Source organism: Macaca nemestrina, chromosome 15 (assembly GCF_043159975.1).
Source record: "Macaca nemestrina isolate mMacNem1 chromosome 15, mMacNem.hap1, whole genome shotgun sequence".
NCBI lineage: Eukaryota > Metazoa > Chordata > Mammalia > Primates > Cercopithecidae > Macaca > Macaca nemestrina.
The window spans coordinates 57,051,276-57,063,563 of record NC_092139.1 but is presented as its reverse complement, the minus strand read 5'-3'; the positions used below and the strand labels follow the sequence as shown (position 1 = coordinate 57,063,563).

The 12,288-nt window shown below is 41.4% G+C and overlaps 1 protein-coding gene across 2 annotated transcripts in view; it reads left to right on the top strand.

The window, feature by feature from the left end:
• LOC105486763 (NSF attachment protein beta) overlaps window positions 1–12,288 on the top strand; it is a 50,677-nt gene that overhangs the window by 11,951 nt on the left and 26,438 nt on the right. For both annotated transcript variants that reach the window (XM_011749820.2, XM_011749819.3), the window contains exons 2-3: window positions 7,257–7,336; window positions 11,896–12,012. In XM_011749820.2, coding sequence (XP_011748122.1) covers window positions 7,257–7,336; window positions 11,896–12,012 — 197 coding nt within the window. The remainder of the gene's footprint in view (window positions 1–7,256; window positions 7,337–11,895; window positions 12,013–12,288) is intronic.

Genomic DNA, 12,288 nt, shown 5'->3' with positions numbered 1-12,288 from the left:
TTTAAATGCTGCCTTGTGTAGGTACAGTTAAATGCGGTTTCTTTAATGAATGGTGCTGTAGAGGGGTAGATAGAGGTTTGGCATAACTTCTAATTTTGTGATACTCTTTTGTATCAAGAATGTATTTCCATCACTTGCCTTCTTTCCTTTCACTGCCAAGCCTCCATAGAGTTGCCCCCACCTTCTAAGTTGCCTTCTCCCAGAAACAGTATCTTCTGGAAACTGCTGCCTGTGGCAAAGCCCCTCTATTCGTTCCCAACTGCAGTGCTCTAACCTACCAGGTCTTCCACCTGGTCTGGGGTGTTTGCCTACCCTGGTAGGGCACTTCCTTGCTGAGAGTTCTTCCCTGGACAACAATTGCCAGGTTAAACTCCCCTCTCCTCCACAGATTCCCCTCTGACTGGCAGCAGAGGCAGTGTTGCTAGCTCTAGTAGTTTTGGATTTTTTATTTCCTCAATTATATTTAATGGAGGCTTGCTGAATACTGCCTCCTTTTGCTGTGGGCACGGATTATGGGTGGTTGTGTTTGCTTTTTGTTGATCTGTAAGGTTTTTGGAGGATGTGTGGATATATTTATCTGTAAGCAGCCACCATGATTTTTTGGGAATCACATGTCTCATCAATATTTTCTGAAGACTGAAATTCAGCTTAAATTTTTATAAAGACTGAAATTCAATTTAAAAACTGCTCTTGGTAAATTAGGTTGTGTAACAGTCATTTCTGAATTAATCTAGCAGTTACCATTATCTTAAGTATTTAAATATCTGTGTTTTGTTTTATTAATAGGTCCAGTCTATGCCTATTTCTTCTCTATAAAGATGACTACTCCCCATATAAAGTTGAGGCTTTAGAAAACTATTGTCAAAATAAAGTCTAACTAGCTTTCTTTGTTATACTTGTTCTCATAAGCTTTATTTCAGGAAATTGTGCTTAAACAGAAATACTTTGGTCACAGTCCTTAAATGTCTCCGATTATTTTCTCTGTTTGAGAATCTATGATTTTTGTCCTTAATTAAGCAGAAGCAAAGTGGAAAGTTCCTAGAAAATTGATTCCAAAAGTCCAAGGCCACCGAGACAGCGCTCCCCTTAGTGGTACAGTGCTAGCTGGCTTGGTGGAATTTCTCTTTCTCTCCAAGGCCAAGACAGGCCTGGCTGCTCCAGGGAACTGAAGGCTGGTAAATAAATGACAGTGTTCATTTGTAGGTAGTCTGACTCAAGCCCATGCCCTGGACCTTTCCACCATACCTTGGGCTTCTGCATTACCGATTTATAAAAGAACAGTGAAACATTTAGATGCTGCCTTCTGTTGTAAGAATTCAAATTAGCATTCTGGAGAGTATCTCCCTCCTACCTTTTTTTAAAAAATAGTTTTTAATTGACACATTGTATTGCACATATTGATGGGGTACAATTTGTTTTTTTGATATACGTCTGTGTTGTATAATGATCAAATGAAGATAGTTAGCATACTCATCACCTCATACATTTATCATTTCTTTTTGTTGAGAACGTGTGAAAATATCTCTTCCAGTTGTTTTATGTCCTCCTGGGGCCTCTGTATCTCCCCCACTGAAGAAATCTCTACTTTTGCATCACATAAAAGATTTGTACTGTTTTAAAATATATTAAGACCTGAAATAGAATAATTTTGGAAGGGTTAAGTTTATCAAGTTTTTAGAATCTGTGGAGATTCCAGAAGTGAAGCATCAGGTGGAAATAAATTGTTTATAGAGCCTATAATATCACAGAGTAGTTCTATATGGCAGAGGCACTTTTAGACAGATTTTGAATTTTCCTCTCTTCTGAATTTTTTCTACATTTGCTTATTATTTTGAGGCATACATGGGAAACCTTAAAACATTAATGTGGACAGTTTGTTCCATCCAGACACTAAGCAGTCAGCCTTGTTATTGTGGCAGGCCCTGTGCTGCTTCCTTTCCCCAGAGCATCAGTCTAGTGGCTAAGGAGATACTGCTGGTAAATAATGAGAAAAAAGCTATCCTGCTTTGTGGGGATCCCCCCAGGCTCCCCACACTGGGCAAGTCCCTTTTCAGTCTTTTGGGATGGCTTGAAACACCCCTTCATGGCATCCTGATGTTAGAGCTGAATTTTGCCTTTGGTTCTACATGCTTATCTTCATAGTACTGTCACTGTCACTTTTTGTGGTATTTCTACTCTAATATCTTGTGATTTTTAGAGGCAGCTTTATTTCTACCTCAGGAGTTGTCAGCCTTTTTCTTTGAGGTACATCTCATGATGTGTGTGTCATTAGTTCTCACAATTCTACGATATCTCCTTCCTCCCACCCACAGTTTTAAAAAAACTATGGTTGTCATAGTTTTACAATGCTCTGAAATAGTTATTATTCAGGATGGGGGAAATCAAGATTCTAGATTATTTGAAGATGAATTGGTTTTTATAGCTCTACTGTTCCCTGGCTTCTGGTGGGACATTTGTGGCTTTGACCATGTTTCCTCAAGGGAACATGGGGAATTGATAGGCTTTTTCTCAGACCCTTCTAGCCATGAAGCTTGATATTCTTTCCTCAACGTTGTGACCTCTTTGTGGGCAAGAAGTTTATTTCCTTAGTGTTTTCTGGCACATATAGATCTCAGTAAATGTTTCCTGAGTCAGTATGGTCAAGAAGAAGAGAGTCTGCCTTGCCTCTGGAATGCAGGGGTGGTTCAGCTGCATGAACCACCAGGCAGCCAGGTGGCAGTGGTTTTGTGCTTGCTGGGCAGTGTTTTCTTTCACGGTGGGGAAAATGTTTTCTTCTTCCAAGTCAGATTCCTGTAATACAAAACAATAGTTAATTTAGCTCAGTTTAGCTTCTTAACGTCAATTGAGTGTCATGTATTTAACTTATGTCACTGTGTAATATGGATTCTTCACAGAATATTGTTTCCAAGGATCTTCTGCCTCACTGTGAGATCTCTGGATAACAGTTGTTACTTTGAATGCAAATTCTGAATACTTGTCCATAAAATTTACAAAAAATTAATTTTCATATAAAACAAAATAAGCATCAGGGGTAATTTCAAAAGTACATTTTTTCATGAAGTTTTAAAGTTATGGTCAGTTTATGACAAATGGATTTTTAAAGTGAGGCTACCTCTGGTGATTCTGTTTCAGGAGACAGGATCTCATGGTTTAGCAAGGTTCAAAGATCACTGAACTTTAAGTCAAGTGTCAGGTACACTACTGACCTTGGCTTAAATTTAATCCCTTGGATAAGCCATTGACCTCTATATACCATTTTCTTTTCGGTAAAATGGAGATAGTGTCTTTCATGGTTGTAATAATGAAAATGACATAACATATATGGAAGTATCTAGCATAAAACCTAGAATAATGTAGGAACTCTGTTAATTCTAGCTGTATCTGTCTCTGAAAATAAGTGGATAAAATACATTTTAATTAAGCTAGTTTTATTTAGAAACCTTTAATAAGAATGATTGAACTATAATTACAGTTCAAGATTCCCAGTACTCTTTAGAAAAACAAGAACCAGGAAAGTAGCAAGACTTTACGCCAAGGGAGGTATAGCTAAGGTTGAGAACGTTTTCATGTCAGGAATTTTCCATTTAGGAAACTTATTAGCTATTTTTCTTTTCTTTTTTTTTATTGTGTAGATTTGAAGTGGAGGGAAAGGGACGTGAAGGTGTGAGAGAAAGCTGTAGCTTACTCTGACACTTCATGTTTGGTATGGCTTGTTGCTATTCCATCTTTCACTGTGTAACATAGTCCCCAAAGGTTTTTGTTTGTTTTTTGATTTTTTTTTGGTGTGTGTTAGGGAAGAGGCTTTATTGAAATTTAATACACATACCATACAATTCACTGATTTAAAATGTACAATTCAGAGGTTTTTAGCATATTCACAGGGCTATGCAACCACCGCAGTTTTAGAACATCTTCATCACCCCAGAAAGAAACCCTGTACCATTTAGCTGTCATTTTCTCTCACCTCCCTGTTTTTCCCCAACACTCCCACCTCTAGATGTCTTTGTCTGCTTTGCCCTGCTGTAACACAATAACCTTGGCCTGGGTAATTTATAAAGAACAGAAATGTATTTCTCACAATTTTGGAGGCTGGAAAGTCTAAGATCAAGGCACCAGCGTCTGGTATCTGGTGAGGGCCTTCTTATTTTGTCTTCAAACGGTAGAAGAGAGAACCAGAGAAAATGGAACCTCCCTTTCACAAGCTCTTTTATTAGTGGCCTTAATAAATTCATGAGAGCAGAGCGCTCATGACCTGAACACCTCCCAGTAGGCCCTACCTCCCAACACTGTTGCATTGGGGATTAAATTTTAACTTAGTTTTGGAGGGGACAAAAACATTCACAACATAGCACTACCAACCACTGACCTGTTTTCTGTCTCTAAAAATTTGCCTACTGTAGACCTGTCATATAAATGGAATCATTGTGACTGCTCAACCATGGTGTAGTATGTATTGATACGTCATTTCTTTTTATTGCCCATTAATATTCCATTGTGTGTGTATACCACATTTTATTTATCTGTTAATCAGTTGATGGACTTTTGAGTTGTTTCCACTCTTTAGCTTTTTTTTGTTTCGAGACGGAGTCGCTCTGTCACCCAGGCTGGAGTACAGTGACACTATCTCTGCCTTCCAGGTTCAAGTGATTCTCCTGCCTCAGCCTCCCGTGTAGCTGGGACTGCAGGTGCCCGCCACCATGCCCAGCTAATTTTTGTATTTTTGCTAGAGATGGAGGTTTCACCAAGTTGGCCGGCCTGGTCTCGAACTCCTGCGCTGAAGTGATCCGCCCACCTCGGCCTCCCAAAGCACTGGGATTACAGGCATGAGCCACTGCGCCTGGCCACTTTTTAGCTATTATGATTAATGCTGCTGTGAACACTTGCATACAAGTTTTTGTGTGGATATGTGTCCGTCCTTCCTTCCATTCTCTCTTCTCTTTTCTCTCTTCTCTTCTCTTCTCTTTTCTTTTCTTCCTTTCTCTCTTTTCTTTTCTTCTTGACAAAGTCTCGCTCTGTTGCCTAGACTGGTGGGCTGGAGTGCAGTGGTGCGATCTTGGATTACTGCAACCTCAGTCCCTCAAGTAGCTGGGACTATAGGCATGCGCCACCATGCTGGCTAATTGTTTTTGTATTTTTAGTGTAGATGGGGTTTCGCCATGTTGTCCAGGCTGGTCTCGAACTCCTGACCTCAGGTAATCCTCCCGCCTCGGCCTCCCAAAGAGCTGGGATTATAGGCGTGAGGCTCCTTGCCCTGACGGGAAGTATTCTGATTTCTGTTGGGTGTGTACCTAGGAATGGAATTGCTCGGTTATATGGTAACTTTAGGTTTAACCTTTTGGGCAACTGCCAACCCATTTTCCAAAGTGGCTGCACCCTTTTATATTCCTCCCAGTCGTATATAAGATTTCTCCATGTCTTCCCTGACTCTTGTTATTTTCTGTCTTTTGACAGACAGTAGCCCATCCTAGTCATTCTAGCAGGAGCCACGTGGTATCACATATGTGGTTTTGATTTGCATTTATTCTAGATAACATGTTCCTTATGAGACATAACAATGTAATATTCGCAAAGGTTTTTATGCCTTCCATACATGGATCTAGATATGATAACCATTCTGATTGAGTACCTACTCTGGGTGAAGCTCTGCAGTGGCAGCTGTATATGGATTATTTCTTTTGATCCTCATAATAACTCCTAGGTATACATAATATTATCTTCAATTTACACATGTCAAAACTGAGGTGTGAAGGAGTTAAAGAACTAGTCCAGGGTCAAACTGTTGGTAGTTAATGCCTAAGGTCTGAGTCACACCTGAGCCTTGCTGTATGCCCAGCCTCTGCTCTGCACTAGGACTTGTGTTGACACGGAGCTGCAAGCTCCTCTGCTGGAGCTTGGAGTTTATTGGAGTTCCTGGCACGTGTGTGTGCACTCTTTCATGTATATGTGTTCATACCAGGCCCAGCATCCAGTGTCAGCCTCGACCTGTCCTGTCTCTGAGTCCTTATGTCCACACCCCACTGAGTTCCTTGTTATGTGTACTGTACAGAGTCTACTGCGTCTCAGTTTTCCGCTGGTTATTTTATGATTGTATATAGACAAGATAAACGTCTTTCATGGAGGGACCTTAGCATAGTAAGAGCAAAGTTAACTCTTGGAGGATTACGGAGGATAATTTTGGCTTTTATGTGAAAAGAAATTTCCAAGTAGCTTAGAGCTGTCCCTCAGTGGAGTCAGCTGCTCGGTGAAGAACTTTGCAGAACTGTATATGTTCAAGCAACAGTGGAGGTACCCTTCTCTCAGGGTGTTGTAAAATGCATTTCTCAGGGTGTTGCAAAATGCATTTCTATACTGGGCTGGACCCTGAGGCCTCCTCCAGGTTAGAGAAGGACTTGCCCTTACCAGAGTTGACATCATACAGCTGTAGAATGTAGAAAGCCACTTTCTCATCTGATGTGGCTTCTGAATAAACATAATGCTGAACTCTTGGGAGATAACAGGGAAAAGATGTCTTTATCCTTCAAAATTTAATCTCCTTTGAAAAACCTACTTTTAACTACTCAGACTGATATAAAACTTCCAACTTTTATAGATGGGAAGGACTCTGATTAAAGATGTAATCAGAGTAACATCTTTAGTCTGTAACCCCTCTGGTTCTGGGGTCAGCCAGATCTGTGTTTGAGTCTTTTTTTTTTCTTTTTTTTTTTTTTTTTGTTGTTGTTGTTTTGAGACATAGTTTTGCTCTTGTTGCCCAGGCTGGAGTGCAGTGGTGCCATCTCAGCTCACTACAACCTCTGCCTCCCAGGTTCAAGCGGTTCTCCTGCCTCAGCCTCCTGAATAGCTGGGACTACAGGCGCCTGCCACCATGCCCAGCTACTTTTTGTATTTTTAGTAGAGGTGGGGTTTCACCATGTTGGCCAGGCTGGTTTTGAACCCCTGACCTCAGGTGATCCGCTCGCCTTGGCCTCCCAAAGTTCTGGGATTACAGGCATGAGCCATCATGCCTTGCCCTGTGTATGAATCTTAATTCTGAGCTATCCTTTCCATGTCACCTTGGGCTAGTAACTTTACCACTTAACACCCCAGTTTCTCATTTGGAAAACAGATAGTAAGAGTATCTCCTTTAAACAGAGGTTAAGATTCTGTAATGCTTGTCTGGCACATAGCAAGTACATACTAAATGTTTATCATTTGAGGGAGGGAGAATTAGAGATGTGGATGGTTGTTAAAATGTAACCTATTTTTTAACTTTTTCTCAGAGGAAACACAAGAATAGAAGAGGCTTGTGAAATGTATACCAGAGCTGCAAATATGTTCAAGATGGCTAAAAATTGGAGTGGTATGTACAAAGAATTTGTTTGTTTTTTAGGCAAATGGTTTAAAATCACTTTGAAGGAAGAAATGACTGTTTTCCCTTAATGAGCAAGACTATTGACCCCAGAGACAGGTGTCAGTGCTGAATAACTGGCCTGGCTGCTGCTGACATGGAGACTGAAGGGGTGTGCTCTAAGTGAATGAAGCTGGAAAGCCTGGCTTAAGTTCAAGCACAGGGACAGTGTCTGTCTTAGTTTCCATACTTCTTAATACAGTAGGCATGTGGTAACTTGGTAACTAAAAATAGTTAAAATTACTTGGAATTAGAGTAATCTTTGTTTCTTACTAATATGCTTAAATACAGTGCTATAAGGAATGAAAGTTGGAATAAAAGTCATTAAAACTAGTGGGATAAAGAGAAATGCCTGGTTTTCTTTACCTGAACATTGGTTGAGAATGACCATTCTCTGCTACACAATAACTGATTGTGATTCCACTGAGAACTATGACAGTGTGGTTTGGGGAGAGGGGTATGAATTTACCTTAACCTCAAGAGACTCATGGTTATTTTTTAAAGTAATGCTTTCTACCCAGTGAGACCGGGCATAACAAAATTCACAGGATTATTGTTTTCATTGGTCTGAGATGAGATGGCTCTTTCAGAGAAATTCATCCCTCTCTCTTCAGCGAAAGAGATCTTTCATGCCTTAGTGATGGGATATTTCTATAGTGAAAATGGAGACTACCGTTGACCAGAGCAGGGGACGTGGGTGTTGAGCTCTGGCTCACAGCTGCTGTGGGATTGGAAGTGGGACTCTTGCCCTCTACAAGCTGTTTCAAGGCAGATACTTTAAAATCATTTCAAAGGAGAAAAATGCTTTTGAACTAGTTGAATCTAAAAGGTAAGATCTTTATAAGAAGTTTAGTTTTAGCTGAGGCTTTAGATATGCTATTTTTCAAAACACACTTATGCCTGAATTGTCTTGTGTTTTTAAAATGGAGGAAAAAACAGTTTGTTTCACATTTCGTCTTTTGTTTTGTTCAGGTCTTGTAAGTAAAAAGTGATCTTACCTGAAGAGACTACTTATTTATTTATTTATTTATTTAAGACAAAGTCTCACTCTGTAGCCTAAGCTAGAGTGCAGTGGTACAATCTTGACTCACTGCAATCTCTGTCTCCGGGGCTCAAGTGATTCTTGTGCCTAAGCCTCCCGCGTAGCTGGGACTACAGGCACGTGCCACCACACCCAGGTAATTTTTTGTATTTTAGTAGAGACGGGGTTTCACCATGTTGCCCAGGGTGGTCTCGAACTCATGAGCTCAGGCCATCCATGCAAATAATTATTTGCATATAATAATTTGCATATAATAATTTAAGCGATTCTCCTGCCTCAGCCTCTGGAGTAGCTGGGATTACAGGCATGCGCCACCACGCCCAGCTAATTTTGTATTTTTAGTAGAGATGGGGTTTCTCCGTGTTGGCCAGACTGGTCTTGAACTCCTGACTTCATGATCCACCCTAAGTGCTGGGATTACAGGCATGAGCCACTGTGCCCGGCCCGACACTTCCAAGTTTAGATAGACCGAGCTAGCATTTGCTATTAATGATTGGAATGAATAGTCAGAGTGAAAAAGTAAGCCAGCAACTCGTTTTGGAATGTGGGAATGTGAAAATGTAAAATTAAAGCACTTACTATTGTCTGGAGAAATGGAGGTAGCCTAGAAGAGCCTGGGTGTTGTGGTATTACTGAGCAAGAAAAGGATGGACCATGACTGATTCTGGGACAGGAGACATAGATAAGTTACTAAAAATGAAATGCCAGCAGGAGAGCAAGGGTGTACGTTGTAAAAAAAAATGATGGCATTTCAACATGCCAGACCGCAGGTGTGATCTAAGGCTAGATTTGCATATAATAATGAAAGTAGCCACTGTGTGTAATGTGAGTCAGGCCCTTCTAAGCACTTTACTTGTGAAGTCCAAGCTATTACTACCTTCTTCTGAGGCAGAGCCCATCAAAGCTCCCACTTAGCCAGATATGTTACTGAGCTGCCACTTCATGGTTAAGTGCTGCCCCAAGTACCCCAGGTGCCTGGCCACTGCCCTGGTAGTGGCCTTTGCCCCTCCTGGATACCCACCAGCCTCTCATGATTCACCAGGGGCCAGCAGGGCTTCTTCAGTTCCAGCTCTAGCCCTGAGGCTGGCATCTACTCTGATTCTTCAGTGCCTTGCTTTCTTCCTGCTGCTATAACAAAATACCTTAGGGTAATTTATAAAGAAAACGAATGTATTATTCAGAGTTCTGGAGGCTGGATAGTTTAAGATCAGGGTGCCAACAGATCCCGTGTTTGGTGAGGAATGTTCTCAGCTTCCACGATGGTACCTTCTTGCTGTGTCCCCATGTGGTGGAAGGAGCATGGCAGCTCTCTTCAACCTCTTTTATAAGGGCACTCGTCCCATTTATGAGGGTGGCGCTCTCATGACTTCGTCACTCCCCCAAAGGCCGCATCTCGTAACACTGTCAAATTGGATATCAGGCTCCAGTAATACAAATTTTGGGGGGGATACTACCATTCAGATCATAGCACTACCCATGTCATGCTGGTGGCTACATATTTTTCAAAGATGCCTGGGTACTCTTTTAATCAGAAACTGAGATACAGAGCAAGAATTGAACCTGGGCAGGTGGGCTCCAGAGTTTGTACTGTCCCTTTGCCCTCAGGTTCAGAAACCCACGTGAGAATTGTGCATTTCCTCTGGGGAGAGGGAGTTGGAACAAGAGATGCAACTGAAGCTTTAGCAGAATTGGATGTTTATGGCCAGGTATAATCACCTGTAATCCCAGCACTTTGGGAGGCCGAGGCTGGAGGATTGCTTGAGCCCAGAAGTTCAAGACCAGCGTGGGCAACATAGTGAGAACCTGTCTCTACAAATTTTTTTTTTTTTTTTTTTTTTTTTTGAGACAGAGTCTTGCTCTGTCATCCAGGCTGGAGTGAAGTGGCACAATCTCGGCTCACTGCAACTTCCGCCTCCCGGATTCAAGCAGTTGTCCTGCCTCAGCCTCCAACATAGCTGGGATTACAGGCACCTGCCACCGTGCCCAGCTAAGTTTTTTGTATTTTTAGTAGAGATGGGCTTTTGCCACATGACATCAGGTGATCCACCTGCCTCAGCCTCCCAAAGTGCTGGGATTACAGGCTTGAGCCACCAAACCCGGCCACAAATTTATTTTAAAAAATTAAAAATAAAAAAAGCCAGGTGTGGTGGCACACGCTTGTGTCCCCAGCTACTCGGGAGGCTGAGGTAGGAGGATCTCTTGATCCTGGGAGGTAGAGGTTGCAGTGAGCTGTGATCACGCCACTGCATTGCAGCCTGGGTGACAGATTGAGACCCTGTCTCGAACAAAAGAAAAGAATTGTACTTTTTTTCCTCACAAAAAAATTTATAGCAAATGTTTAATATCGGCAATGAGTACTGCTTTATGATAATTTTTTTAGAAACCTAAAGGCTTTGTGATATTCTTAACCATGCTTTTCGTGGTAGATCAGATTCTTTCCTTTCCATTTCTACTGTACTGACTTCCCCAATGTGACTCATTTTTCGGAGACACTCTGCCGTGTTGCTTCTCTGAACTCAGGAAGTTTCCCTTGTTGATGTTTAAACCCTCTCAGAAGTGGCCTGATGCAGCTTCAGCCTTGATTTCCACTGCCCTCCTCCAGTCATGGCAGGCTTGTCACTGGCCTCCACTTCCAGCCCTTTCTTACCTGCAAGCATTTCTTCAGTGTTCATGTGACTCCTCTGCTAGCGATTCCTTCCCTCTTTCTTTTCCAGCACTCCAGAATCCATGGTCCCTGATCCAAAACCTTTTCTGAAAAAGATTAGGTCGTGTACCTTGTATGTTGTGCATGTCCCAGTTGGAGACCTGGGCAGTACCCCACAACCAGATCCATCAGTGATTCTGCAGGGAAATGTGTAAATTTTCACACTAAATGGGGTAAAATAGATTAAACCTCATATAAATTTCAGTCAGATTTTGCTATAAACTAAAGAAAAAAATTTGGATTTTTAGACTTTTATGGATTTCAAAATTATAGGCCTGATTTTCACTCTTTAGGAAACTTACTTTATCCACGAAGCCCTTCATTAGCAGTTTCTTCCACTCTGACAGCTAAGTCTAGAAGACACTAAGAAAAGTGAGCAAATATCTTTGAGTTTAGTGTTTTACCTTTCTTTAATCATTTGTGGCTTGAAGCCCTTAGCTGGTGTTTATTATGTGTTAGTGGAATTGAATTCAGTAGCCCAAGACTTGGCTTTTGGTATTGAATGGTCAGATCAGGGAATGGTGGCTTAGTGCCCAGGGACACTTGGAAAGTCTGCTGGGGCTGAGGTGGAGAAGCTTTCATTGCTGTTTGACTTGATTCTGGTTATTTTTATATTTGCCCGAGGTGCACTGGACCACATGGATTTTTGCTTCTGACTAGAATGCTTCTTTTCAGTGGAATATAATAGGGAGGTCCACTACTTAGAGCATGGGTTGCTCTGGGGGGGACTTATTCCTCTGTGTTTAATTGTAGTGTCTTCTTCAGCTGCAGGAAACGCATTTTGTCAGGCAGCCAAGCTCCACATGCAGCTTCAGAGCAAACATGACTCCGCTACCAGCTTTGTGGATGCTGGAAATGCTTACAAAAAGGCAGATCCCCAAGGTAAGGCAGCCAGGCGCGTAGCATGCGTATCTTTGTGTGTAACTAACCAGTCAGTACTTCCCTCAACGTTAAGGTCAGTGTTGGTGTCCTTTCGAGTCCTGGTAAAAAGGAATTTTTGTATTTTGGAATAATAGATAAATTTTGATAACCTTAGGGATTTTTATTTTTTAATCATTTGGGGGCTTTTATGAGGAGAAAATATGTTAAATTTATACTGGCTGTTTAGTTTATAGCATCATTTAATTAAACTCCATTTATACTGCATTTTAGAGAATT